This window comes from Saccopteryx bilineata, chromosome 4 (assembly GCF_036850765.1).
Source record: "Saccopteryx bilineata isolate mSacBil1 chromosome 4, mSacBil1_pri_phased_curated, whole genome shotgun sequence".
Classification (NCBI taxonomy): Eukaryota; Metazoa; Chordata; class Mammalia; order Chiroptera; family Emballonuridae; genus Saccopteryx; species Saccopteryx bilineata.
In genome coordinates, this window is record NC_089493.1 from 51,231,696 (window position 1) to 51,256,844 (window position 25,149).

Consider the following 25,149-nt stretch of genomic DNA (forward strand, 5'->3'; position numbering starts at 1 on the left):
ATGTAAACATGAAGAGTAACTTAAAAATGGTTGTCTTTTAAAAGCATTCAAGCATTCCTGGCCTATCCTAGACACTACTCTAAATACTGCTTTGACTTGCAGGTGGCCACGTGATAGATACATAAGCAAGTCCACCACAAACAAGTGCACAGGAGAAAAACATGCCTGGGGCAAGGTCTGACTCTTGTAAACTATGTTACCAACAGATAGTGGTTTTAGAATTTGGTCCGTGGATTGTGGAGATTTCTTAATATCTAGGCTTACCATCTAGTAGAGGAGAAAGACCTCCAACAAGAAGTTATGAAATGAGATGTGCAAGACATTCTAGGTGATTTCACTGTTGACTCTGAGAACCCCTGGGACGGTCAGGCCCTCAGAGAAGAGGCCAAAGGGCAAAGCATGGGCAGACTCAAGAGAGGCCTCTGGCCCTTGTGCCATCACAGTGTTCTGCAGGGAAATAGACATCAACTGTGATGTCAGTTCCAGCCAGCTGAGAGCTGGAAAGAAGAAATCCAAGGACGAGTGCTGCTTCTCGCTGGCACTAGGTGGTGTGGTTATGCAAGCTCAGCGGGCAAACTGTACCTCTTAAAGCAGATTATGTATCCAGAGCTGAGCTTCTCCAAGTGGGGTCCTAGAGCCACCTCAACAGGAACCACAGACTAAGTTCCACTCAGATCTTCCAAATCCAATTTTTTTTGAGAGACAGAGACAGAACATCAGACAGAAAAGGATAGACAGACAGGAAGGGAGAGAGATAAGCATCAATTCTTCGTGTGGCTCCTTAGTCTCCTTAGTTGTTCATTGATTGCTTTCGCATGTGTGCCTTGACGGGCTACAGCAGAGCAAGTGACCCCTTACTTAAGCCAGAGACCTTGGGCTCAAGGCAGTGACCCCGTGCTCAAGCTGGTGAACCCATGCTCAAGCCGGATAAGCCTGCACTCAAGCTGGCGACCTCAAGGTTTAGAACCTGGGTCTTCTGTGTCCCAGTCTAAAGCTGTATCCACTGCACCGCCACCTGATCAGGCCCAAATCCAATTTCTGAAGTAATTTCAAACACATTAAAACTCTGAGCACCGGCAATCTAGAGCCATAAAATTCTGTTCTTCTCCAATCATCAATGTCAGTTTCTTAAACAATGCAGCCTTTCTCAGCTACCCTAGGCCTATCTTGATGGCAGCTCAGGCAAAACCCTCAACAAAAACTCCCAATGGACCTCCTTCCAGTGCAAACTGTAGTTTCTGGGTCTTGCTTTTGTGGAGGAAAGTAGTATTTCTTTACAAGACAGGTATCAGGTGGAAGGGGCAAAGTGTTAAATACAAGAGGGGAAATATCCCTGTCTCCTCAAATGCGGAAGAGCTCCTGGGAGGTGCGCAAGAGCTTTTCATGTCATTGCTCTCCCAGAATAAGACAGTAGCCTTGAGTCAATTCCACAGGCTTTAAGCCCCAAGATGCCAAGCAACCTATAATGAAACAGCTGGCTTACTCATGCTCCAAACAAAGAAATAGCCAGGTGTCTCCACTAAATGTGCCTTGGATGGCTTAACACTGCCCTTAGTGGAAAATGATCCTGTTTTCACTCAATATATTGGTCATTGTTTTCATCTTTAGCTAATGTCGTGTCAACCCTTTATTCTGCACTACTACTTACTATTAAAAACAATCCCCCAAATTACCCTTATATTAGTATTAACATCAACTAGGATCTTCTCAAAGGGCAGTCAAGCTTAATCAACCACATTCAAATCTGTAGTGCTTTTGTGTCACTGTCTATTCCATTAGCTTTGACATTACACTAAAGTAGGCCAGCATGTTCCAAAACAGAAACCGAAACAGAACAGAGGCGCTTTGCTGGTTCAGCATGAAGTGTCAGAAGCCTGGCACCCGGACTCTGAGACTTTGCAATGCGACAGAGGCTACAATGTGCCGAGCAAATCCAGGAGGCTCACAGTAGGGTCTGAGGAGAAAAGGACTTGTTTTTAAAAGGATGAGATGCCATTCCTTAATGGACTCACCTTCTTTTATCAGTATTTCATGTTCTTTGTTCTTATCTCCCCGAACTACATTTAAAAAACAACAAACCAGGAAGCAGCTAAAATGTTTTCTGAAATGTTTCAGAAGATAGCCCAAGCCAGAGTCAAAAAGTAACATAAAATTTTACCTGGGAAATTAAAATTTGAGGAAAAAGAGAAAACAGGGGTATTTAGCTGAACAACAAGCTTAACAAGGGCAGGGACCATCTTTCGTATACATGTATGTACATCCCTGGTATAGTGGCAGATACATAGCAGGTGCTTAGTAAGTGTTCATTTCCAAGTTTTTTCCCACTTGTTGAGGCAAGAGCAAACAAACCCTAGTCCTGCTCTTGGGCTGGACTAAGCACAGCAAATTTACAAAGTAAAGCAAATTTAAAAAATGCAATTTTGTCTAAGTTTGCCAACAAGCTTTGTGCACCACCTGAGAAGATGAAGGAGAGAAAGGATGAGGGAGAGAAGGCAGAGGAGGGAAAGAAAGAGGAAGGCGAGAAGTGGGAGAGGGAAGCCATTACAGGACTAGAAGAAAACATTGGTAAAGATTTATGCTCTTGGGCCTGACCAGGCCGTGGCGTGGTAGATAGAGCATCAGACTGGGACACAGAGGATCCAGGTTCTAAACCCCATGGTCACTGGCTTGAGCCCAGGGTCACTGGCTTGAGCAAGGGGTCACTCTGCTGGAGCCCTCCTCCCCTGGGTCAAGGCACGTATCAGAAAGCAAATCAATGAACAACTAAGGAGACTAAAGGAGCTGCAATGAAGAATTGATGCTTCTCATCTCTTCCTTTCTCTCTCTCTCTCTCTCTCTCTCTCTATCTCTGTCACACACACAAAAAAAGATTTATGATACTGGAATGCAGAAAACTTTGTAACAAGCAAGACACAAAACTCAGAATCCATTTTTTAAAAAAGATAAATTTGGCTACATAAAAATGTAAACTTCTGCTACACATACTTCTATATTTAAAGTAAAAAAAAACAAACTACCAACTGATATATGACAGAAAATTTCCTATGCTTCCAAAAAATTTCTAACAAGACCGCAACCCAAAAGAAAAATATAAAAGCCAGTAAATATATCAAAGTGTCCACCTGATTCATAAAGGGACACAGGTAAAAAAAAAAAATGAAATTAGGTAATATCTGACATCTATAAGGGTGTATGGAGATTAAAGGCAATTTTATAACTTCTACAAGATTTTAAATACTAATCCAGAAGTTCTAAAGCTAGTAATGAATTTGTTCTATGAATGAATATAGTATATTAGGATGCTAACTCAAGCATTATTTAGAATTAAATAAGCTGAAAACCTAAAATTTCAACAATAAAGTGTGGTTAAATAAATTTTAGGTCCATCCACAGAATTGTTATGAAGTTTGTTTTTTAAATCTATACATACCAAAATAAACATCTTGATATATTAACTGAAAAAGATGCAGAACAGTGAAGGAAAGGTAAAATCCATTGTATTTTTTAAATAAAAAGAAAACTAAGACCTGACTAGTGGTGGCACGGTGGATAAAGCATTGACCTGGGAATGCTGAGGTTGCCAGTTCAAATCCCTGGGCTTGCCTGGTCAAGGCACATATGGGAGTTGATGTTTCCTGCTCCTCCCCCCTTCTCTCTCTCTCTCCTAAAATGAATAAATAAAATCTTAAAAAAGAAAAACTAAGTACATATATGCACAGAAAAATTCTAGGAAGCTACTCAAAAAACCAGTTATGGTCACTACCCTCTAAAGAGTCCAAATAGAAGGCAGAGAGAGATAGGAAGGGAATTTTCTTTTATTTTTACTATTTGAATTTTTCTTTACTAACTGAATTTTCCCCCCATGCATGTGTGTAACTTTAACAACTTTTTTCAAATGAGTTCAACAAAAGATCATCTCAACTGATCAATAAAGACACAAACTTCGAGGTATTTTTTTTTCCAAACATTTACTGAACACAAACACCATTTTTTCCTTTTACACAGCAATTTTGTTAGTTTCAAATTAGCTAAGTTATTAGAACTGTCAATTGCCATGAAATTAAAAATGATTCTACATGTCAAACTCAAACAGAAAATGTCATGCAATATATAAATCACTAATAGACCTCTGGTGCAGTAAGCAAGTTCACTAAGTTTATTAAAGTCACATAAATGGTTTGACAAAAGTGCACAATAGAATAACATCACTGGTTTGTTATAAATCACAGTGAATTACTAGAATACACCATTTAGTTCCGCTACATGGAGGATTGCAGGATGGGATAAATATTATAAAGGATGGGATCTTTCAACACATTAGGCCAGTCAGATTTTACCTCCCAACTATGTACCTCTGAAAAGATTGATTAGCAAAGCTGAGGTTTTCTTCCCTCATGTTTTCTCCTCTACCAGTTACTAAGCAACAACAAAAAAAGCCATGCACAAATTTTACGACACCTGATAAAAAAAACATACAAAACCTTGGTCACTTCATCACTTGGCAAAGCTTGCATCTTCTCTCCATTTTTTCTGTTTAGGCCGTTCATCATGTGACTCACCCCTAAATGAAAAGCTGTTAATAATTTAGCAATACTCACCCCTGCACACATCAAGGTACACTCCCCATAACCATCAAGTCAATGTCCCTTCCCTACACATTAACACAAATGAACACACCACAAACCTAGGACTAGAGACCACATTTACTTTACAGTTTTAAAATTAATATATCTATCACCACTATCACTGTAGTATTTATTTCAGATCCCATATTTGGGGGTGGGGATGCTATACAACCCAGCCCATCTGGGTATGTGGGCAAATCTGCCAGAAATGTATGAGAAAGCCCTGCAATGTACCATACATAACTAGGAGCTTTCTACATTCCAGACAGGGTATCCAGAGCAGAGCTGTGCATTTTCACAGAAGAACACACAGCTTAAAATCTTATGAACTAGTAAACCTGTCAGAGAGCAAAAGGCAATTTGGATTTCATTAACCCATTTTAATGTTACAGCCTGGAAATAAACATTTACAATTTTTACAGAAAGTCTACCATAAAAACAAGTCATTTATACTCTTATCCATCTCCTCACTAGTTTAATCATTGGCTGCTTCTAAAACCAGCAAACTGTAATCCAAGTTAAAGCAACCCACTCCTCACCCTGCCCAATTCCAAAAAATAAAAATAAAAGAAATGCTCTGCTTGAATAATCCAAAATGGTCTTATTCATAAAGAAGCTGCCTGTGCTGCAGTGGAGAAGGCGACAGGGTGTTGTTCCCTTGGGGTTTTAATTTTTAAAAACACTTAGTTATTTAGGGATCCACTGCCCCAAATCCTATTTTACTTCACACAGTGCTATCATACCTAAGTTTCTCATAATTACCATTTATTATTCAACAATTAGTATCATGAAATAAAACCCTTCCCGGAGATAAGCAAGACCAAAGCTTGCTTTTTAGTTTGTTGGTTTGTCTGAAGCTCCCACAGCAAAGAACCTTGCTGTAGCTGGACTCCAGCCTACTAGAGCAATCAGGGTAGACTGAAAAAAACCATGTTATGTCAGAATTCTGATGTCAAAAACATCCCCCTTCTTTATCAACTGAGGGCATGGATTTGCTGCCGTTCCTTGAGTTAATTAATTACCTAGACTCAAGAACTCAATTTTACCAACTCTATTAAAAGCACAAAACCAAGTAAAGTTTCAGATGGTTTGACCAGGCATTCATCCACCTGGGCCTCTAGGTCAAACAAATTTATAGGATGATTACTGAGCAAGACTAAGAAGTTTTGACTGAATTGGTAATGTTATCAAGGAAAATTTACAATCCAGAGCTTAGTCCTAGCAATAAGAAACAAAATAACGAAAGTGGCTATGAAATGGAGACAGCCCCCAGTTCTCAGAGAGCTGAGATACAAAACTATCACCTTTCTTACCTATTTAGTTTCCTTAAAAAAAAAAAATCAAGGACAAAAAATCTTAAGGTTGGGAAGGGTTTGGCTAAATACATTTTAAAATAATTCTACCAAAAACAAATAAAAAACAGGCATGTAGATCACTTATTTCAAGAATGTTTTTATACATGTTTCACAATACATATCTGGATTTATTTTACAAGACGGAATCAGATCCTTAGCAATATAGTGCACAATGTACTCCTATACTATGGTTAAAAAAAAAATCTGTTACCATTAGCAGAGTTCATAGTTTATTCCACTGTCTTCAAATTCTTGCTCCAACTCTGTCAGCATTTCAATCAGCAGTTTTACTTTCTCCAGCATTCAGTCCTCCCTTCTCAAAAACACTGTCATTAATTTTTAATGTCTAAATATGTACATATAATCATTATCGTCATTTTACAAAGAAGCAACATCTAAAACAGTGCTGGTCCTGGGTAGCCAAAGGGATGAAATGGTTTTTAAAACATGCAACACTATCTGATATTTTAAGTTTTGGTCTTTAAAAATCATAAACATTAATGATGAAACCAACTGAATACCAAGTATCATAGCCATTTCTCAGACTGTCAAATAAGCAGGCCTTGAAGTCTGAAAACTGCAGGGTCTGATCTGTGCAGTGGAAAGGCATGATTCACTCACCTTGAGGATGTGCATTTTCTCTTTCAGTCCATTAGAGTCGCCAAGAACAAAGTACAGAATTTCCTTGACTCATACCAGGAGCATCAAGGCCAGTAATTTTCAAATTAGGGTTCAAACACCTCCCTTTAAACCACCCTAAAAACCTTCCTTGTAAAATATCTCAGGTTAGAAAAACAGAAATATATTACCATGACAGAATTACCATCAAAACATTCCTAACTGAAGCAAGAAGACACATGAAGTATAACTACAGTAGCTACAAAAGTATCTTGCATTCTTGGGGGAAAAGTTTTTAAACCTCCCCCTTCCATGCCTTCCTACCCCTTCAACGTATTTCATTTTGTGGGGTATCTCTATTTTATTTAAGGCCCTAGGTGCTGATTTTGGCTTGGTCATTATGTTTTATACTGATTCAACTGCAACCTTTCTCTTATACTTCACAAAGCAATATCCATACACAAAATGTTAACTGAAACCTTACATGTTTTAAGGTTATTATCTGATGTTGCTACATCATCATAATGCTTTTCATGAAAGAAAAAAAAAAAGGTGTAGGTCTTCATTTACAGTACCATGCACTATGAGTAGCTAAGGCATTCATTTGGCACTAGAGAGAAAAATACAGATATAGCTAATTTTACTTTATCATTTTTAACATCAATAAAAATAAGTGTGTATGCTTTACTTGAACTTCTGTGATGCTTAAAAGATAATCACAGAAATACTCTTAGTTTTACACTTAAATGTTGCCATTAAAACAAAACAAAATAATAATAAAGACCTCTGTACAGCCTGTCAGAATTAGTGATATTTTGTGGTTGAAAAATTTACAGCTCTCAGACAAGTATCTTTCAAAGTGGCATTGCAAATTATTTTCATCATCAAAAGTATTTAATTTCCTATACCACACTAGTGATTTTTTTCTACTTATCACAGACTAAGTAATTGACAAAATATTTAAATATCCGGTTCCTTTCATCGGTCATACACACCTTATTAAGGAGGCACAAATAATGCCCTCTGGAACAGTAGTTTCCAAATTTTAAAGGATACCACACAGGAGGAAAGAGAGAAATAAACAAAAAATAGAATATGTAACTATATGTGACAACTTGTTTCCTAAGAAAACTAAGCATTCATAATTTTAAATGTTTGTGAGTCGAGTCAAATGCAGACTGCTACAATTTAGATAAAATAATTAAAACAGAGACTTCAAAGAATCTCATAATTCAAAGCCTAAAGGCAAATAGTCCATCAATATTCTCTTAAAAGTTACTTTAAGATTACTAGTTGGTATAGACCACCCAGCATACTGCAACAATTTCAATGGATTTAACTTTATAAATTTATAACCATTATTAAATTAGCACATTTTTTATTCATCTGCAGTAATATTTTTTAAATCCTCCTGATGTTATAATGTGTTGTATCACTGCTCCACATAATGAACGGAAGAGTGAAACTGCCCACAGCAGTTTGGCATGTGCAGAACACCTGGGCATCCCACTACTTTTAATGTTCACTGTTAGTTGTTTTTTTTTTTTTCATGAAATCCTCAAAACTGCTGAAGGATAACATGCTGACAAAGGTTTAACAGACATGATCTTGTAGGCAGTTTTTTCAAACATTATCAACTTCAAATCATAAATATTCTTTGTCACAGAAACAAGATATTTTATAATTCATTCTTTTAAAAACAGGAAAAAGGTTAAGTCACCAATATTCAAATACCTTAGATTAGTTACACCTAAACAATGTGGCTTTGTTTCAAGTGTATTTGAAATCATTTACCACACGAGGCAAGAAGACCAGATACAGACTTCTGGAAGGATGGGTAGGGAGAAAGGGCAGTGGAAAAAAAAGTAGAATTTCTGAACACATAATTCTATTGTCTGTGATTAAAGTTCTTTACTTTTTAGCACCACATTAAACAAATTTACATATCCAGTCACTTAGTGAAATCCAACAAATTCCTCAAGAGTTCTGGGGATCTGGTCTTGGTAGTTAATGTCATTAGCCCGAACTGCTCGGGCAGCCAGGCACTTGAGACTCATCTTCATTTGAGTTTTAAGTAGGATTTCAGATACCCCAGTTGTACTTCTGTCTAGCGGAGTTTTGTTCTGTTTATTTGTCATGTCAGTGTGAGCGCCAGCTTCCACTAGGCTGATGATGATAGAGTGCAGGGTCAGAAAATCACTGATAGGCCTGTTGTACTGAACAATAATATGAAGAGCACTGTTCCCTTCATTGTCCACAGCATTCACTTCAGCACCACAGTCCAGCAGGAGCTTGGTGACAAGCGCATTTGGAAAGCTGCAGACATCATTGGTGTGGAAATCATCAACTGGGGTATTCGAATTGACAGCTAGATGCAGCAAAGTGAAACCTTCCCGAGTTCTGGGATCAAGGTGAATCAGGTTGTAGATCTGCTTGTTAATTTTGCACTGATCTTCTTCACTGCACTGTGTTTTGGTGGAGATACACACTAAATACAGAAAGGTATAGAGATTACATTCGTAATTGTCCATAGCACTGTGGACATCAGCATCTGAAATATTTCTTACTCTGTTCATACTCTGTTCTATTTCCAAAACACTGCATCTCAAAACACATTCTATATCTGGCGCTTTCACGGTTTCATTCAAATGTATCATCTGTGAAAAGACTTGAGCAAATCGAAGAAGATCCTTGTGGGTATTCCTGTTACCTTTCTGTCGGAGATGCAAGGCGTGAAGCCACAACTTGATACACTGTTCGAATTCCATGTTATCTGCATAAACAGCTCCCCTGTAAATGATGGGATGTGAAACATCAATATTGTCAGCACCTAAAATCCGTTCCCGAACTATAAGGCCTTCCATGTGAAGAGCATCTCTGTCTTGCCGAATGGATTCCAGTTCCTGAGGATTTCTACATTCAGTTCTATTCCCATAAGCATGAATTGGTGGGAGAACTTCTTTCTCAAGAATATTATCACCATCTTGAAACCTTTCCAACATGGCCAAATATAAATAGTGGTATGTCTTCATGATGTCATAGTTCTCACGGTCATTTGCAAAGGAGGCACCCAACAGTTCCAAAGCTTCAATACGACTTCTTCGGTCACAATCAGCATGAGACAGCAACAGTTCGACAACATCAGCTTTACAGCTTTCAGCAGCTACTTTTAATGGTGTCATCCCATGGCCATTCACTACTATTGCAGCACGCCATTTTATCAGCTCTTTCACAATATCTATGTGCCCAGCTTCGGCTGCAAAGTGCAGTGCTGTGGCTCCACAATGTGCTTTAGCATTGGGATCAGCACGTTGTTCTAAAAGGTATCTGACCACATCAGTGTGTCCCTTATATGCTGCAATCATTAGGCAGGTGTTGTCATACTTGTTGGCAATGCTGATATTGGCATTATTTTCAACCAAGTATTTCACAATGTCCAGTCTGCCATCAAAGCATGCTGCCCGCAGAGGTGTCGAGTTAGTTACTGTAGTATGGTTCACGTTGGCTCCATGACTGACTAAAAGTTTAACAACTTCAAAATGTCCTGCTCCTGCTGCACACCAAAGAGCAGTGGCACCATCAATGACATACCTATTATTCATGAAAAGAACAAACAATTAGAGAATGGAGGCCACATACTAACAGAAATTTTAAAAAGGTATTCATTTGTTCTGACCAAAATCAATCTACAGAATACTGAAAAAACATGTTTTTGACGAAAATAAAGCCAGGTATTTTAAGTAAAGCACTTTGCATATTACCTATGCCTAGTATAAGGCCAGTAAATGTTAGCTATTACTATTATTACTAAAGTATATAAACTTTTTTTAAAATCACCTTTTGGCCCTGGCCAGTTGGCTCAGTGGATAAAGCATCAGCCCAGCATGTGGATACCCTGGTTTTGATCCCCCATCAGGGCACACATGAAAATAAACCATCTGCTTCTCTTCCCTTCCCTCTCCCCTCTCTCTCTCTCTTCCCTCTTGCAGCCAGCGGCTTGAATGGTTCAAGCGTGGGCCACAAGCATTGAGGATAGCTCAGCTGTGATTCAAGCATCGGCCCCAGATAGGGGCTACAGGCCCCAGATCCGGCCCCGGTCAGGCGCATGTGGGAGTTTGTCTATCTCCCCTCCTCTCACATAAAAAAAAGAAAAAAATAATCACCAACTTTCTACTAACCAAAGTAAATAAATTTCAAATAGAGAAAATTTATAGATGTACCATATTCCTCCATGTATAAGACACACCTTAATTTCGAGGCCCAAAATTTGAAAAACAAATGTATCACATAAAGTTATTGAACTCAAGTTTTATTTATCATAAAATTCATACAAGTCCTCATCACTGTCAAAACTCCCACCCATTAGATTGTCCTCATCTGTGTCTGATGAGGAATCACTATCTTCATATATTGCCTAGTCCTCAGTTCCATCTATGGCATTTGAAATGTCACACTTCTTAAATGACTTGACAACGATCTCAATCTTGATATTATCCCTCTGGTCTTTTCACCCAGGTACAAACTTCTCCTATAGTTGGTTTCTTCACTCCTCCTGCTGGTGTCAAATTGTCCCCACAAGTAGAAAAAATCTACAACAATGAGTGCAAAAACAAGTGCGAAAAAGCAGAAAATGCAAGTAAAAAAATCTACAACCACTGTATAAGATGCACCCAGTTTTTAGACCCCCAATTTTTTTCAGAGAAGGGTGCGTCTTATACATGGTAAATTGGTATCTTCTTTGGCACCAAGCTGATGCACTGGCTCTTTTTCTTTTTTTAATGTTTATTTTATTGATTTTAGAGAGAGAGGAAGGAGAGGGAGAGACAGGAACATCAATCTGTTCTTGTATGTGCCCTGACAGTGGATCAAACCGGCAACCTCTGTGCTTCAGGACCATGCTCTAACCAGCGGAGCCATCCAGCCAGGGCTCACTGGCTCTTAAGAGCACATCCTTCCCAGTATCCCACAGGTACCAGTTTCTCTCATTAAGTGAGTAAAGAAGCCACCCAGTCCCTACAGTAACATTGTTAGAAACTGCTATAGGGAGAAGAAAAGTAAGCAGACAACTTTCCCCTACGATTATCTAAGCTAACCAAATACAAGGATGGGGCAAAAGTAGGCTTATAGTTGTGAGAACATGAAATATGAGTTTATTCTTGTATTATTATTATTTATTAATTGTATTATTTTTCATACAAACAACTGTAAACCTACTTTTGCACCACCCTGTATTATACTTACTCTACTACAGCAAAGAGAATGAAGTAATTACTGCTCCTACAATAATATGGATGGATCATATAAACATAATGCTGAGCAAAAGAAGTCACCCAAACATAGTACATATGGTTTTATTATTATTACATTTACATATCTATCTCTAGTGTGAGAAGTCAGGATATTGGTTATCTTTAGGGGGGGTACTGAATAGCAAGAAGCACAAAGAAGACTTTGTTAAATAAATATGTATAAGTGTGTGTGTCTATGTGTATTCCTCAACTAAGCCATTGGGGAAAAAACATTAACAGCAGGAAACAACTAGCAGTTTCCAAAAACCAAGCAGGCATCTTCCCTGACCTTCAGTCTGTGTTTGAACTATATAACTTCACAGTAACCCCTTACTTAATTACTGAATCTAAACTGTGCTAGGTTCACTATTTATATAAATTAGCTTGATAGGAAGCCAATCTTTCCCACCTTTTCATTTCAATTTTCGCCCAACTCCAGTTTCCCAACTTTACACCCTATTGCTGACCATCAATTCTAAAAATAGATTTTTGCTGGATACTTAAATCTATTCTGCTAGAACCACTAAAATAAATATACATATTTGAAAGTATTCAACAAAAAGGTACATCAAAAGCAATATTCACTAGAGCGATTAATTACCAAACACCTGACTGATGAGTTTCTCATCATACAACCTTATAACAGGTCAAATTATACATACCCCCCTGGTTTAATATAAATATGATAGTTTAACCCCAACTACCAACACCCAAAAATAATACCACCTACAATTTCTGCTGAAAATAAAAAACCCCACTTTATAATCATTTTAAAGCAATTACTTCTTCAGTTTCAAATAATAACACAAAATGTTTATAAGCAAAACCTTCACAGTAACAGTTACCTATGGATTACCTATAGGGGAGGACAGAAGATTGACTGGAAATGTCCTATATCATGATCTAGGTAGGAGCTACATGGGTGAACATTTAGGGGGAAAAAAACTCACCTAACTACACACATAACATTTGTGCATTTTAAATCTTGAGGTAAATTTTGAGATAAACCTCAAAATAAAGTTTTCTGAATTCTCTTTTTAAAATTTTTAATGCCATTTAACAGTTAATTTTTTAAACTAAAGAATGAATAAGAAAATAAGACATTACATCCATATTTTTTCTTTTCTTTTTTTGGTTTTTTGTTTTGTTTTGTTTATTGTGACAGAGACAGAAGAGTCAGAGAGAAGGACAAATAGGGACAGACTGGAAAGGAGAGAGATGAGAAGCATCAATTCTCCACTGCAGCACCTTAGTTGTTCACTGATTGCTTTCTCATATGTGCCTTGACCGGGGAGGCTACAGCAGAGTGAGTAACCCCTTGCTCAAGCCAGCGACCTTGGGCTCAAACTGGTGAGCCTTACTCATACCAGATGAGCCCAAGTTCAAACTGGCAACCTCGGGGTTTCAAACCTGGGTCCTCTGTGTCCCAGTCCGATGCTCTATCCACTGCACCACCACCTTCAAACCTGGGTCCTCTGTGTCCCAGTCCGATGCTCTATCCACTGCACCACCACCTGGTCAGGCTGGTTTTGTTAACAAATGGTGCTGAAGCTACTAGATGCCTGTATGAGGAAATAATTAACCTTGACATTATACACAAAAATCAAAGTAGCACCACAGACCTATAATATGAAAAGCAAAAACAATAAAAGTCCCCCCCAAAAATGCTATCTTCATGACCTTGAGAGTTTGACAATTTTTAAACAAAATGAAAAATTGCAATAACCATAAAAGAGAAAGTTTGATTCATTCGACTACATTAAAATTAAAAACTTATCAAAAAACACTGTAGCGCCTGACCAGATGGTGGCGCAGTGGATAGAGCGTCGGACTGGGATGCAGAAGGACCCAGGTTCAAGACCCCGAGGTCACCAGCTTGAGCGCGGGCTCATCTGGCTTGAGCAAAGAGCTCACCAGCTTAGACCCAAGGTCGCTGGCTCCAGCAGGGGGTTCCTCGGTCTGCTGAAGGCCCACGGTCAAGGCACATGTGAGAAATCAATCAATGAACAACTAAGAAGTCGCAACGAGAAACTGATGATTGATGCTTCTCATCTCTCTCCGTTCCTGTCTGTCTGTCCCTGTCTATCTCTGCCTCTGTAAAAAAAAAAAACAAATAAACACTGTAGCCTGACCAGGCGGTGGCGCAGTGGATAGAGTGTCGGACTGGGATGTGGAGGACCCAGGTTTGAGACCCCAAAGTCGCCAGCTTGAGCTCAGACTCATCTGGTTTGAGCAAGGCTCACCAGTTTTAGCCCAAAGTTGCTGGCTTGAGCAAGGGGTCACTCGGTCTGCTGTAGCCCCCAGGCCAAGGCACATATGAGAAATCAATTACTGAACAACTAAGGAGCCGCAACGAAGAATTGATGTTTCTCATCTCTCTCCCTTCCTGTCTCTCTGTCCCTATCTGTCCCTCTCTCTGCCACAAAAAAAAAAGGACACTGTAAAGAAGGAAAACAGGCAATTCACTCACTGTGAGAAGACATTTGTATTAGATGTCTTTGACAAAAAAAGGCAAACAACCCAATTTTAAAATGGTGAAAAGATTGAACAAGTATACTTCACAAAAGAAGATACTCAAATAACAATAAACATATGAAAAAGATGTTCAAGATAATTACTTACCAGGAGAATGCAAATTAAAACTAGGAGATACCGGCCCTGGCCGGTTGGCTCAGCGGTAGAGCCTCGGCCTGGCGTGAGGGGGACCCGGGTTCGATTCCCGGTCAGCACACATAGGAGAAGCGCCCATTTGCTTCTCCACCCCGCCCCCCTCCTTCCTCTCTGTCTCTCTCCTCCCCTCTCGCAGCCAAGGCTCCATTGGGGCAAAGATGGCCCAGGCGCTGGAGATGGCTTCTTGGCCTCTGCCCCAGGCGCTAGATTGGCTCTGGTCGCGGCAGAGCGATGCCCCGGAGGGGCAGAGCATCGCCCCCTGGTGGGCAGAGCGTCGCCCCTGGTGGGCGTGCCGGGTGGATCCTAGTCGGGCACATGCGGGAGTCTGTCTGACTGTCTCTCCCCGTTTCCAGCTTCAGAAAAATAAAAAAAATTAAAAAAAAAAAAACAAAAACTAGGAGATACCAATATAAACCCACCCAAGTGGCTAAAATTAATAAGAACCGACATGACAATATTAAGTGTTGCCCAGCATGTGGAACAACACAAACTCTCACTGCTTGTGAAAGTTGCTGGTAGGAATATAATTTAGTTCAACCACTTTCAGAAAACTGGCAATAACTATTGAAGTTAAGCCCTGGCCAAGTAGCTCAGTTGGTTAGAGCATTATCCAGATACACCAAGGTTCCAGGTTCAAGCCTGTCAGGGCACATACAAGAATCAACTGGCCCTGGCCAGCTGGTTCAGTGGTAGAGCACAGGCCCCATGTGGGGATGTCCCAGGTTCAACTCCTGGTCAGGGCACACAGAAGAAGCAACCATCTGGCTTTCTCCACCCCCTCGCCCTCCCCATCTCATTCTCATTCTCTCTCTCTCTCTCTGTCTCCCGCAGCTATGGCTCCATTGGTTTGAGCAAGTTGGCGGGCCCCTGGTGCTGAACATGCCTCTGTGGCACCTGCACCTCAGGTGCTAAAAATAGCTCGGTTGCCAAGCAACAACCCAAATGGGCAGAGCATAGGGCTTGCCAGGTGAACCCCGGTAGGCACACATGTGGGAGTTTGGTCTCTGTCTCCCCTCCTATTACTTAAAAAAAAAAAAGAAAGAATCAACCGATGAATGCATACGTAACTGGAGCAAATTAATGTGTTTTTCTCTGTCCCATTCTCTTCCTCTCTCTAAAATCAATTTAAAAAAATTTTTTTAAGTTAAACATACAACCACCCTATGACCCAGCAACTCTACTTCTTGGTATATTCTGAACAGAAAAATATACAAATGTCCATCACAAAGCTATCCAGAAATGTTCGTAGCAGCTTTATTTATAATAGTCAAATATTATTAAAATAACCAAAATATCCATCAACAGGATAAATAAACTGCCATATAATCATATAATGGAATGCTACAAAGCATTAAATAAACTATTGATACATGCAACTGCATGGATAAATCTCAGAGAGTTAAGCAAAAAAAAAAAAAAGCTATATAGTAAAAGAGTATACTGTTATGATTCCATTTATAAGAAATTCAAGTACAGGCAGAATAATCAGTTCCAGGAGGGAAAAGGAAAGGAACTGACTGAGAAATGGCACAAGGGACACTTTTAAAATGATCAAATGTTCTACATATTGATCTAGAAGGTAGTTACATGAATGTAAACACTAAAATTTTATCACATTGTACACTTAAGATTTATGCACCTCACTAGATATTATACCTTAACTAAAAATAGATGTAATTCTAAACAAAAATGAGGCACAAACCAATTTAAAGAAAAACAGTTTAAACAAACACAAATAGTTAATTAGTACTTTCAATATGCCAAGTACTGTATTAGTTTAAAATCTCATTTAATTCTCACAATAACCCCTTCCCAATTACCCTATGAGGTAGACACTATTTATATGCCCATTTTACAGATATGTAACTAAAAAGTTTTATGATATTAAAAATAAAGTACTTTAGAAACTATAAAATGCATCAAATAAAAGAAATCATATCTATGATGTTTCAATTTAAAAAGTATTTTTCAAACTGACTAATATAATCTACCCAAAACAATACATAGTTTTTTTTTTGTTTTTGTTTTTTTTTTCTTTTTTCTGAAGCTGGAAACAGGGAGAGACAGTCAGACAGACTCCCGCATGCGCCCGACCGGGATCCACCCGGCACGCCCACCAGGGGCGGTGCTCTGCCCCCCAGGGGGGGGTGCTCTGCCCATCCTGGGCGTCGCCATATTGCGACCAGAGCCACTCTAGCGCCTGAGGCAGAGGCCACAGAGCCATGCCCAGCGCCCGGGGCCATCTTTGCTCCAATGGAGCCTTGGCTGCGGGAGGGGAAGAGAGAGACAGAGAGGAAAGCGCGGTGGAGGGGTGGAGAAGCAAACGGGCGCTTCTCCTATGTGCCCTGGCCGGGAATCGAACCCGGGTCCTCCGCACGCTAGGCCGACGCTCTACCGCTGAGCCAACCGGCCAAGGCCAACAATACATAGTTAATATAGTTTATGCTTACATAATTCCAATATTTTCTTGCACTCTTTAAAAGTATAAAATTATTATATTCTAGAAACATAAAAATAAACAATAAAACTTAAGAAATGTTACATTAAAATAGGCATTCACACAGTTACCTATAACTTTAGAAATTACAGATAAATATGATCCTATTTTAAAGATTAAAAAATAGAAAAAATGGTTAAAATATATTTCTGGCCTCAAATTCCCAAGAATGGGCCCTGGCCAGTTAACTCAGCTGGTAAGCTCAGCTGGTTACCTCAGTTAGAGCATCAGTCTTAGGTGACAACTTTTCAGGTTTGATAATCAGGGCACACAAGGGAAGCAACCAATGAATGCACAACTAAGTGGAACAGCAAGTCAATGCTTCCCTTCCCCCTGCCCTCTCTCTCCCTTCTTCTCTCTGTCTCTCTAAAAATCAATCAATAAATTAAAAATTTAAGCCCAGGCCGGTTGCTCGCTTGGAGTGTCGTCAAGAAGCCTAGAGGTTGCTGGTTTGATTCCCAGTCAGCGCACATACAGGAATAGCTCCATATTCCTGTCTGTCTGTCTGTCTGTCCTTCTCTCTCTCCCTGCCTCCCTAAATAAATAAATAAATAAATAAATAAATAAATAAAATTCCAAGAATGGTATAGAGTAAAAATTAAGTTACAAATATACTTCACTTGGTTTTTAAAAGTTTAATATTTTTTGAATATAGCCTAATAATTTCCATTTTTTAATATTCTTTTGTGACAGGCACCTCAAAGGTCATTACCTATTTTCTGAGGCAATTAAAATTCTTTAACTAGTTTATGACAAAAAAATGCACTGCAATTATAAAATGCTAGTCCTTCAGAAACATTGGCTGTAGTAAATTTTTAATTTCTACACCTAAACAAAAATATTAAATAAAGAGAAATATAATCCTAATATCCATGACATTCCTTTGTTCATAAAATTCACCTAAAATTATAAGCATAAACTGCCTCAAACAAAATACCAAACATATTTATAACAGAAAATAAAAATATAATAAAATGTAATATTTACTTAGTGCCTATAGGAGCACTATATAAAACCATGATCTTTCCAGACTCAGTCCAAAACTGCAACACAAACTCTCTACTATAATTTCATCTTAAAAATCTAGAAACTATAATCTTATATTCAAAATGTATGCATCAGATGATGGAAACATTTCACAATAAAACATTTCTGTTCTAAAGTCAACTATTTTCTGATTCAATTTGAAATAAACATGTCTGGTTCAAGGGTTTGAAATGGAAATAAAAATTAATTAAATGTAAATAATCAGCACTTTAAGCAAAGTTTTAAAAATTATTAGATTAAATGTAGTTCCTAGAAACATGCTGGCAATGACTTTCTAAAGGAAGTTAAATGATGATGAGCCTCTCATTCCTTTCCCCTCAGTGGTAGTCAACCTGGTCCCTACCGCCCACTAGTGGGCGTTCCAGCTTTCATGGTGGGCAGTAGCGGAGCAACCAAAGTACAGCTAGTGCTCAATTTATGACCACAATTGTTTCCGGCAGACCGGTAGTAACACGATTTGGTCGTTAAGTTGAGTAGGCTATATGTACAGTACTGTGAAATGATGTTATAAAAATCTTTGTCATATTTTATCATAATTTTTTTTCATTATTGTTATATATAATTTTCTTTGTTCATTTTATGCCATTTGTATCATCTCTACACCATTTTGTTTCTTATTTTTACATTCATCAGGTTTAAGTAAAACAATGCATTACCAGTACAACTGGTTTAATATTTGCAAAGACAATTTCCTCTTGGTAGACAACTTGGGAGGGGTTTGATGAAAAATATCCAAGACACAAAACACAAATTGCTGTACAGAATCTGGGATAACAGTTGAAATGGTGCACGCGGAGATGGTAGTGCTGCCGGAAGCTGGTCTGCACTGTCATACGCCCAGCTGGGCAACGCTTGTGCTGCCAGACGCGGAGCAGTTGTGGCGAGCGATTGTGGTCATAAAGTCGAATGGTCGTAAGTTGCATAGGTCGTAAGTCAATCAATATTTGTATAAATAAAAAGATAGATTTAACTTTAGTAAGTTGTTTTATAAAGATTTATTCTGCCAAACTTAGCGAAAATCCGACATAAAGTACTTGGTAAGTAGTTATTATTATATGCTTTAACTTGCTGTAACTCTGCTTTATAAATTTTATACAGTAAAGTTACTTCCCTACTTTATAAATCACCATTACTGTGGAACCGGTGGGCAGTTAGAAAATTTTACTACTAACAGAGATACAAAAATGGGCGGTAGGGTATAAAAAGGTTGACTACCCCTGCTCTACATGGACATTTATTAAAAGTATTAGTAGTAGCACTGAACCTAAAACTAAAAGCACTCAACAAAAAGCCTCAGAATTCCCAGAGGTCCTATTCTTCCCATCCATGTCAGCAAACCTCTTCAAGCATAGGAGTTCCCACAAATTTCTGGCACAGAGCAGTCAGGCTCTGAGAACTCATGCCAGCACAATCTTCCAGGGTCACATGATTCCTAAATTTTGTTCTGTTCCATTTCTATAACATTCTTAACATCTTCACATTCTCCAACTAAGGTTCTTCTTTCATTTCCACTCTTGAAACTTGTCTTCTTGTCCACTCATCTGTGTCAATTTTAGCCTTCACATATCAAGCCATTAGTAAAACAGTATCAAACGTTACTCCTAAAAAAATAAACAAGTACTCTAGCAAGTATCATAGTGGTGCTTAATCCTAGTGGGTGGTCTCTTCCCCCTTGAAGCTCTATTATGAATCCACTTTTGTTTCCTAAGATATTATAGACATCTTTAGACAGAACATAGGCCTTTAAAAAACTTTTTTAATGTTGTTTTAATGTCTCTCACACACACATAGAAAACACATATCAAACCCATAATTACACAGATTCTGTTGCTTAGGATAGAGCTAAGAAGTGAGATTTTTTTTTTAATATTAGGCAAATTAACAGGAGAGGTGGTGAACGATTTGGCAAAAAAAATTATGAAAATGGTACACAAGTAACTAAAAGTTAAGAAACACTAACCTACTTTCCTTTAGCATACACAGAGAACCTGTTTGTCTCCATCTGCCATGGGTCTCAAGTGCCAATGGCATCAATCTAACGATAGGGGTTTGGCTAAGTACCTCAAAAGCCAGCACCCAAGGGATGTGAACACCTCACTCAGCCTAACATTTTCACAATGTCTGGGATGAGTGCAGAGTGAAATCATCACATTGACAATAACATTCTCTTCATCTAGTTTTGAAATGCCAAAATGACTGGAATAAAATGCAAAATAATCTCACCAAGTCAGGTGAGTGGGCAGAAAGGCAGCCATGAACTTCAATTCTCCTTTGTTAATCAGGAACTTTATTTTTTTTTTTTCTGTATCTTCTCCAGAATATGGCACAGAGCTAGGCCCATCATCAGCATTAATAAATAAAATAAACGCTAAACTATTTTAACATAGCAGCTAATACGTTTATAATTGTTAATAATCCATAAACAAAACAGGTATCATGAATGATAGAAATGTTTGCAGCTTCAGCCTCACCAGAGTCTGTCTCTTGATACTTTACTCAAGGATCATCAATATCTGGCCTCCACCTCTCTCTAGTCTCCCACAATCTCTGTCTTAATTTCCCTGGTTTGAATTCCTTCCTGCAACTGCACTGAAACACTTGTCACTGCAAATGCACTATGCTGCTGGACCCTCTTCTTCACTTCCTACAAAAATCCTTTCCAAACTCAGCTCAAACATCAGCTGTCTGGGAAGCCTTCCCTGATTCCTCAACAAAGCCGAGCACTTCCTCTTCCTGTGCCCCTCAGAAGTTCAAAAGATTTCTATAACCCAAAATGGCCCATTTGCAATGACTCATTGATATATCTATTTTCCAACCCCCTCCTACTAAACTGTCTTCCTCCACAGTGGGAAAAGTACGTTATATATCTCTGCATACCCAATTAATACTGCAAAACCTGGCACACAGAAGGTGTTCAATAAATGTTTGCTCACTTGAACCCCTCAATTTCACAGCCCAGTGCAGATTACTGGGCAAGGTAAGCCACTATTTAGGCTCAATTTCCAGTCATTTCAGGTTCTTTCAATTGCCATTTCAAAATACCTTTCTCTTTGATGCTTAAGAAAAACAGCAATAAAAGTAAAGCATTTCCAAATGCTTTAGAAAACTATGTTTTCTCGCCACTACTCTTCCCTCATCCAAACAGGCCTTAGCAAGCTCACTAGCAGCACTGTTCCCAGGGGCTGTTTTTGCAGATTCATATCTCAATGGATTCATGTGACCATACAACTGAAAGAGTGCTATAAGTTCCGGGGTCTTTTGGTCCCTCCTCCTCTGAGTACAGGAAAGGCTTTGGGAATGCAGGGAGATACAGAAAGGATACAGAAGCCAGTAGGAGAAAGCAAACATGAATCAGGTTGCCATCTTTGGTCAACATGAAAAAAAAAATCTCCATCTCTTTAATGTCTAGAGAGGTGGTGGCAGAGATTAACCACTACCCGTGGACTATCATTTCATTAAAATGTAATACTCTAAAATATTTTCCTCTCACCTAAAACAGAAGGAAAAGCCTTCATTATTTAAACCTAAGAATCAATCAAATTTCAACAATGCCCTGGTCATCTTCAAGAAGTGATTTTTTAATCCAGTTTTAACCAAGCAGTTTTCTATCACCAAAACAAAAGTAACATATCTTTATGCTTGGACTACATCTACTTAAAAAAAAATTTTTTTTTTTTTATGTACTGGTACAAGTCAACAAAAACAAATGCAATCAATGAAGTAAAATCTTTATGCAGTCGTAACCTATAAAAACACTTTATAATAACCCACCAAAAAATAACAACATCCAACCTGGCAATTCTGTGTTCAACATTATCATACCCCCAAAAATGTACAATCAAACCCAAAGGGCAAATTTTAACTATGACAATATGAATTTTTGAACTCCTCATCAGGAAAAAAACTGTAAATTATCAAGCTTCCCCACACTATCACAGGATAACATGTAATTAACAATGGCATCATCTCCTACACCCAGTCCAGTGCCATTTTTGCAGCCAATATATCTACCTCCAGCAATGTGGAAGAGTCGGAGTCATGTCTGAGGATGTCTGGATGCGTGACAATCCCTCGAGAGGTTGGAGCTGCTGCTGGTTCTAGGGATTTATTTTGATATTAAGGCCCCAGCAAGCCACTGAAGGTTTTATCAGACCACTCACTTGAAGGGGTAAAAACTGGCTGGCCAAATAACTCATCAGGGGTCTTAAATATTAACTGCTGACTTCGTTAATTTCTGATCTCGATTACAACTTCAGTACTGATAAAGTAAAACCCGAAAAGGTTGCCACCTCCTTCATACTGTTTGTTCATAGACTATCTAGACAAGAGTAACTATAGACATCAAGACAGAGAGTGTATTTACCTATGTAGAGAACAAGATGTAGGGGCCGATGAGGATGAGCAGCAAAACATGGGATGGAGTACTAACAGCCCTGGAAGATGAAGTGGGCATTAATGGGACAGGAGGATGTACAAAAAGGGAGAAGTGAAGAGAGTGAGGGAGGGGAGGGCTCATGAAGTGGTAGGTCCGCGGGCAAAGATGAGGAAGCTGGAGTTGGGGGTACCTACCCGTCGAAGCGGACGGTGCCAGTCTGCTGAGTCTGCACTCGGTAATGTTCTAACAGCAAGCGCACCACCTTGGCGTGGCCATTGCGGGCTGCGATGATAAGGGGCGTAGAGCGCTGCCCTCCCTGCTGGCTGACATAGCCAAGCAGATAGCGGATGTCGCTTTCAGACCGGTTGAGAAGCAAGGCGGCTAGGGTCAGCACCTTGCCCTCGCTGGCCGCCTTGTATACATAGCCAGCCAGGCCCTCCATGGCCGCCGCCAACTCCAATACCCGTTTGGTCGCCACCGCTGCTGCTGCCTTGCGCCCCCGGAGGCCGCGTTCGCCAGATGTATAAACCTGGGCCCTCAGAGCCCATTCAACAAGGCGCCGTCGCCGTCGCCGCGCCCAGGCAGCAGCGCGGCCCGGGGAGGGCGGAGAGGGAGAGGTGGCGGACTGCCGCGGGGGGGCACGTCCACGACCCAGCCCCGGCAGGGAGGAGGGCGGTCAGGGCCGCCCCCAAGGCCCCTGGCGCGGGCCCTGGGCCGAGGCGATCTCCATGGCGGCCGCCGCCCCAGGCCTCTGACCGGACCCCTCCTTCCTGCGGGCTGCGGGCTGCGACAAGCGCGTGTCCGAGCTACGGGTCGCCGGTGAGGTTCCCAAGAGGGCAGCGCGCGCCCTGTATGGCGAAAGATGGGCGCGTCTCACCCGACCCGGCCCTCCAGGCCCAAGGCCGAAGCTGCCTCCGCCTCCTCTCTCGGACCTCCCTAGCTGGAGGAAACACGCAGGCCCTCGCCCACGGAGCTCTGGAGTGCCAGAAGCTGTCGATGGCTTCGGAACTTCATGCCTGGGGGGTGCTCCTGTTGCGATGCGGAACGCTCCCCGCGGCAGCAGCCTCCGTCCTCCGGGCGGGGAGGATGGCAAGCCTCTGCTGGCAGGGCCGGGAGGGGGAGGGTCCGAGCGGGAGAGACGGTTAAGTGGAGTGTCTCTTCCAAAACCGACCGACGGGGAAACGAGCCTTGGTGAAGAAAGGTTCTGCTGTGTGAAACTTACCCATCCCCAACTGAACCTGGGTGTTCTCACTGCCCTTGACGCCTGGCCCCTGCCCCTCTACCCCATGGCCCTGGAGGGTCCCTCGTCAGGAACGGGGACAGAGTGAAAGCATTGAACTCTTACTTCCGATAGGGGCATCGCCCCATTTTATCATAGACGGTGTGGTGACACCCCCTCCCCGCCACTCTGTCCCTTATTGGGGGCTCAGGGAGGGTGTTGAGGGCACCCGGCAGGGTCCATAGTATTTGGAAAAGGGTGGCTAATTTGAGCCCCCAAAATGTGGGAAGACTTTGAGGGCCGCTATACCAGGCCCTGAGAAGGGACTGGAAGACTGGCCTGTGCTCCCTGGAGAGGGGGATTGAGTCTGTCTGAAAAGTCGGGAGAAGGAAACTGCTCCTGGTGGAAAGAATGCACGTCTGTGTTCAAACAAGACCAGAACCCTAATCCTGAGCCTGATAGAACCTTCCTTTTGTCCATATCTCACAAGATTGTTAGGATTTAAAAAGATCATTTAACCAATGAATACTAGAGATCTACTATGTGCCAGGCTCTGCTTCGCACTAGGGATTCAGTGGTAACCAGATAGATACACTGCCTTCTCTTTAGGTGTTTGTGTTGTGGGGAAAACAAACAATGAACAAGTAAACAAATGACAGACAAGACTGATTACTACTACCATTTGCTATGAAGCCGAAGAAACGGAGTGATGGGGCGGGGCTAATTTACTGTGGATGGTCAGTCAAGACCTCCGTGACAGGTAACAACGGTATTCTAGGCAGAGAGAATAACGAGTACAAAAGCCTGAAGCGGAACAGTCTTGAGGAGCTTAGAAACAAATGTCCGGGTGATTGCAGCGGAGTGGGCCATGGGAAATAAAGTCAGCAGAGTACAGGTCATGTTAGGACCTAATAACCCATTTTAAAGTGTTTAAATTCTACCCTTAAAAGCGTGATTGGGCCCTGGCCGTTGGATAGCTGGGTTTGTTGGAGCATCCACCCAAAGCGCCAAGGTTACGGGTTGGATCACGGGTCAGGGCACATACAGAAACAGATCGATATAACTCTCTCTCCTTCTCTCTTTTCTTCTTCCCTGCTCTCCCCACCCACCTCCCACTTCCTCTCTCATTAGAATCTGTAAATAAAAACTTCTTTTTTTTTTAATGTGATGGACCTGACCTGTGGTGGCGAATGGATAAAGCTTCAAACTAAAACGCTGAGAATGCTGGTGCGGAACCCCGGATTGCCGGGTCAGGGCACATATAGGAGCTAATGCTTCCTGCTCCTCTCCCCTTCTCTTTCTCTCTCCTCTAAAAAGAATAAATAAAGTCTTAAAAAACATTTTTTAATAACAACTTCCTGAACCATAGAACACAATAAAATTAAAGAAAGAAAGAAAGAAAGAAAGAAAGAAAGAAAGAAAGAAAGAAAGAAAGAAAGAAGAAAAAAGAAAAGA

The 25,149-nt window shown here is 40.4% G+C and overlaps 1 protein-coding gene across 2 annotated transcripts; it reads right to left on the reverse strand.

Moving 5' to 3' along the window:
* Positions 1–4,133: 4,133 nt before the first annotated feature.
* Positions 4,134–23,601, reverse strand: FEM1B (fem-1 homolog B). 2 transcript variants are annotated; one of them, XM_066272687.1, is made up of 3 exons: positions 22,670–23,601; positions 22,464–22,533; positions 10,067–10,189 (listed from the first exon to the last, which is right to left on the reverse strand). In XM_066272687.1, exons 1-2 carry the CDS (start codon positions 22,915–22,917, stop codon positions 22,464–22,466), a joined length of 318 nt encoding a protein of 105 aa, XP_066128784.1. In that variant the 5' UTR covers positions 22,918–23,601; the 3' UTR covers positions 10,067–10,189. The 2 variants fall into 2 exon arrangements, with proteins under 2 accessions (XP_066128783.1, XP_066128784.1); XM_066272686.1 differs by lacking the exon at positions 22,464–22,533 and having other exon boundaries at positions 4,134–10,189; positions 22,670–23,600.
* Positions 23,602–25,149: the final 1,548 nt, after the last annotated feature.

Excerpts from the sequence above, each read along its gene's own strand:
- FEM1B (XM_066272686.1), bottom strand. The coding sequence starts at position 22,917 with ATGGAGGGCCTGGCTGGCTATGTATACAAGGCGGCCAGCGAGGGCAAG. Across the intron at positions 10,190-22,669 it reads GGCACCGTCCGCTTCGACGG|GTATGTCATTGATGGTGCCA; the intron begins GTAGGTACCCCC and ends CATGAATAATAG.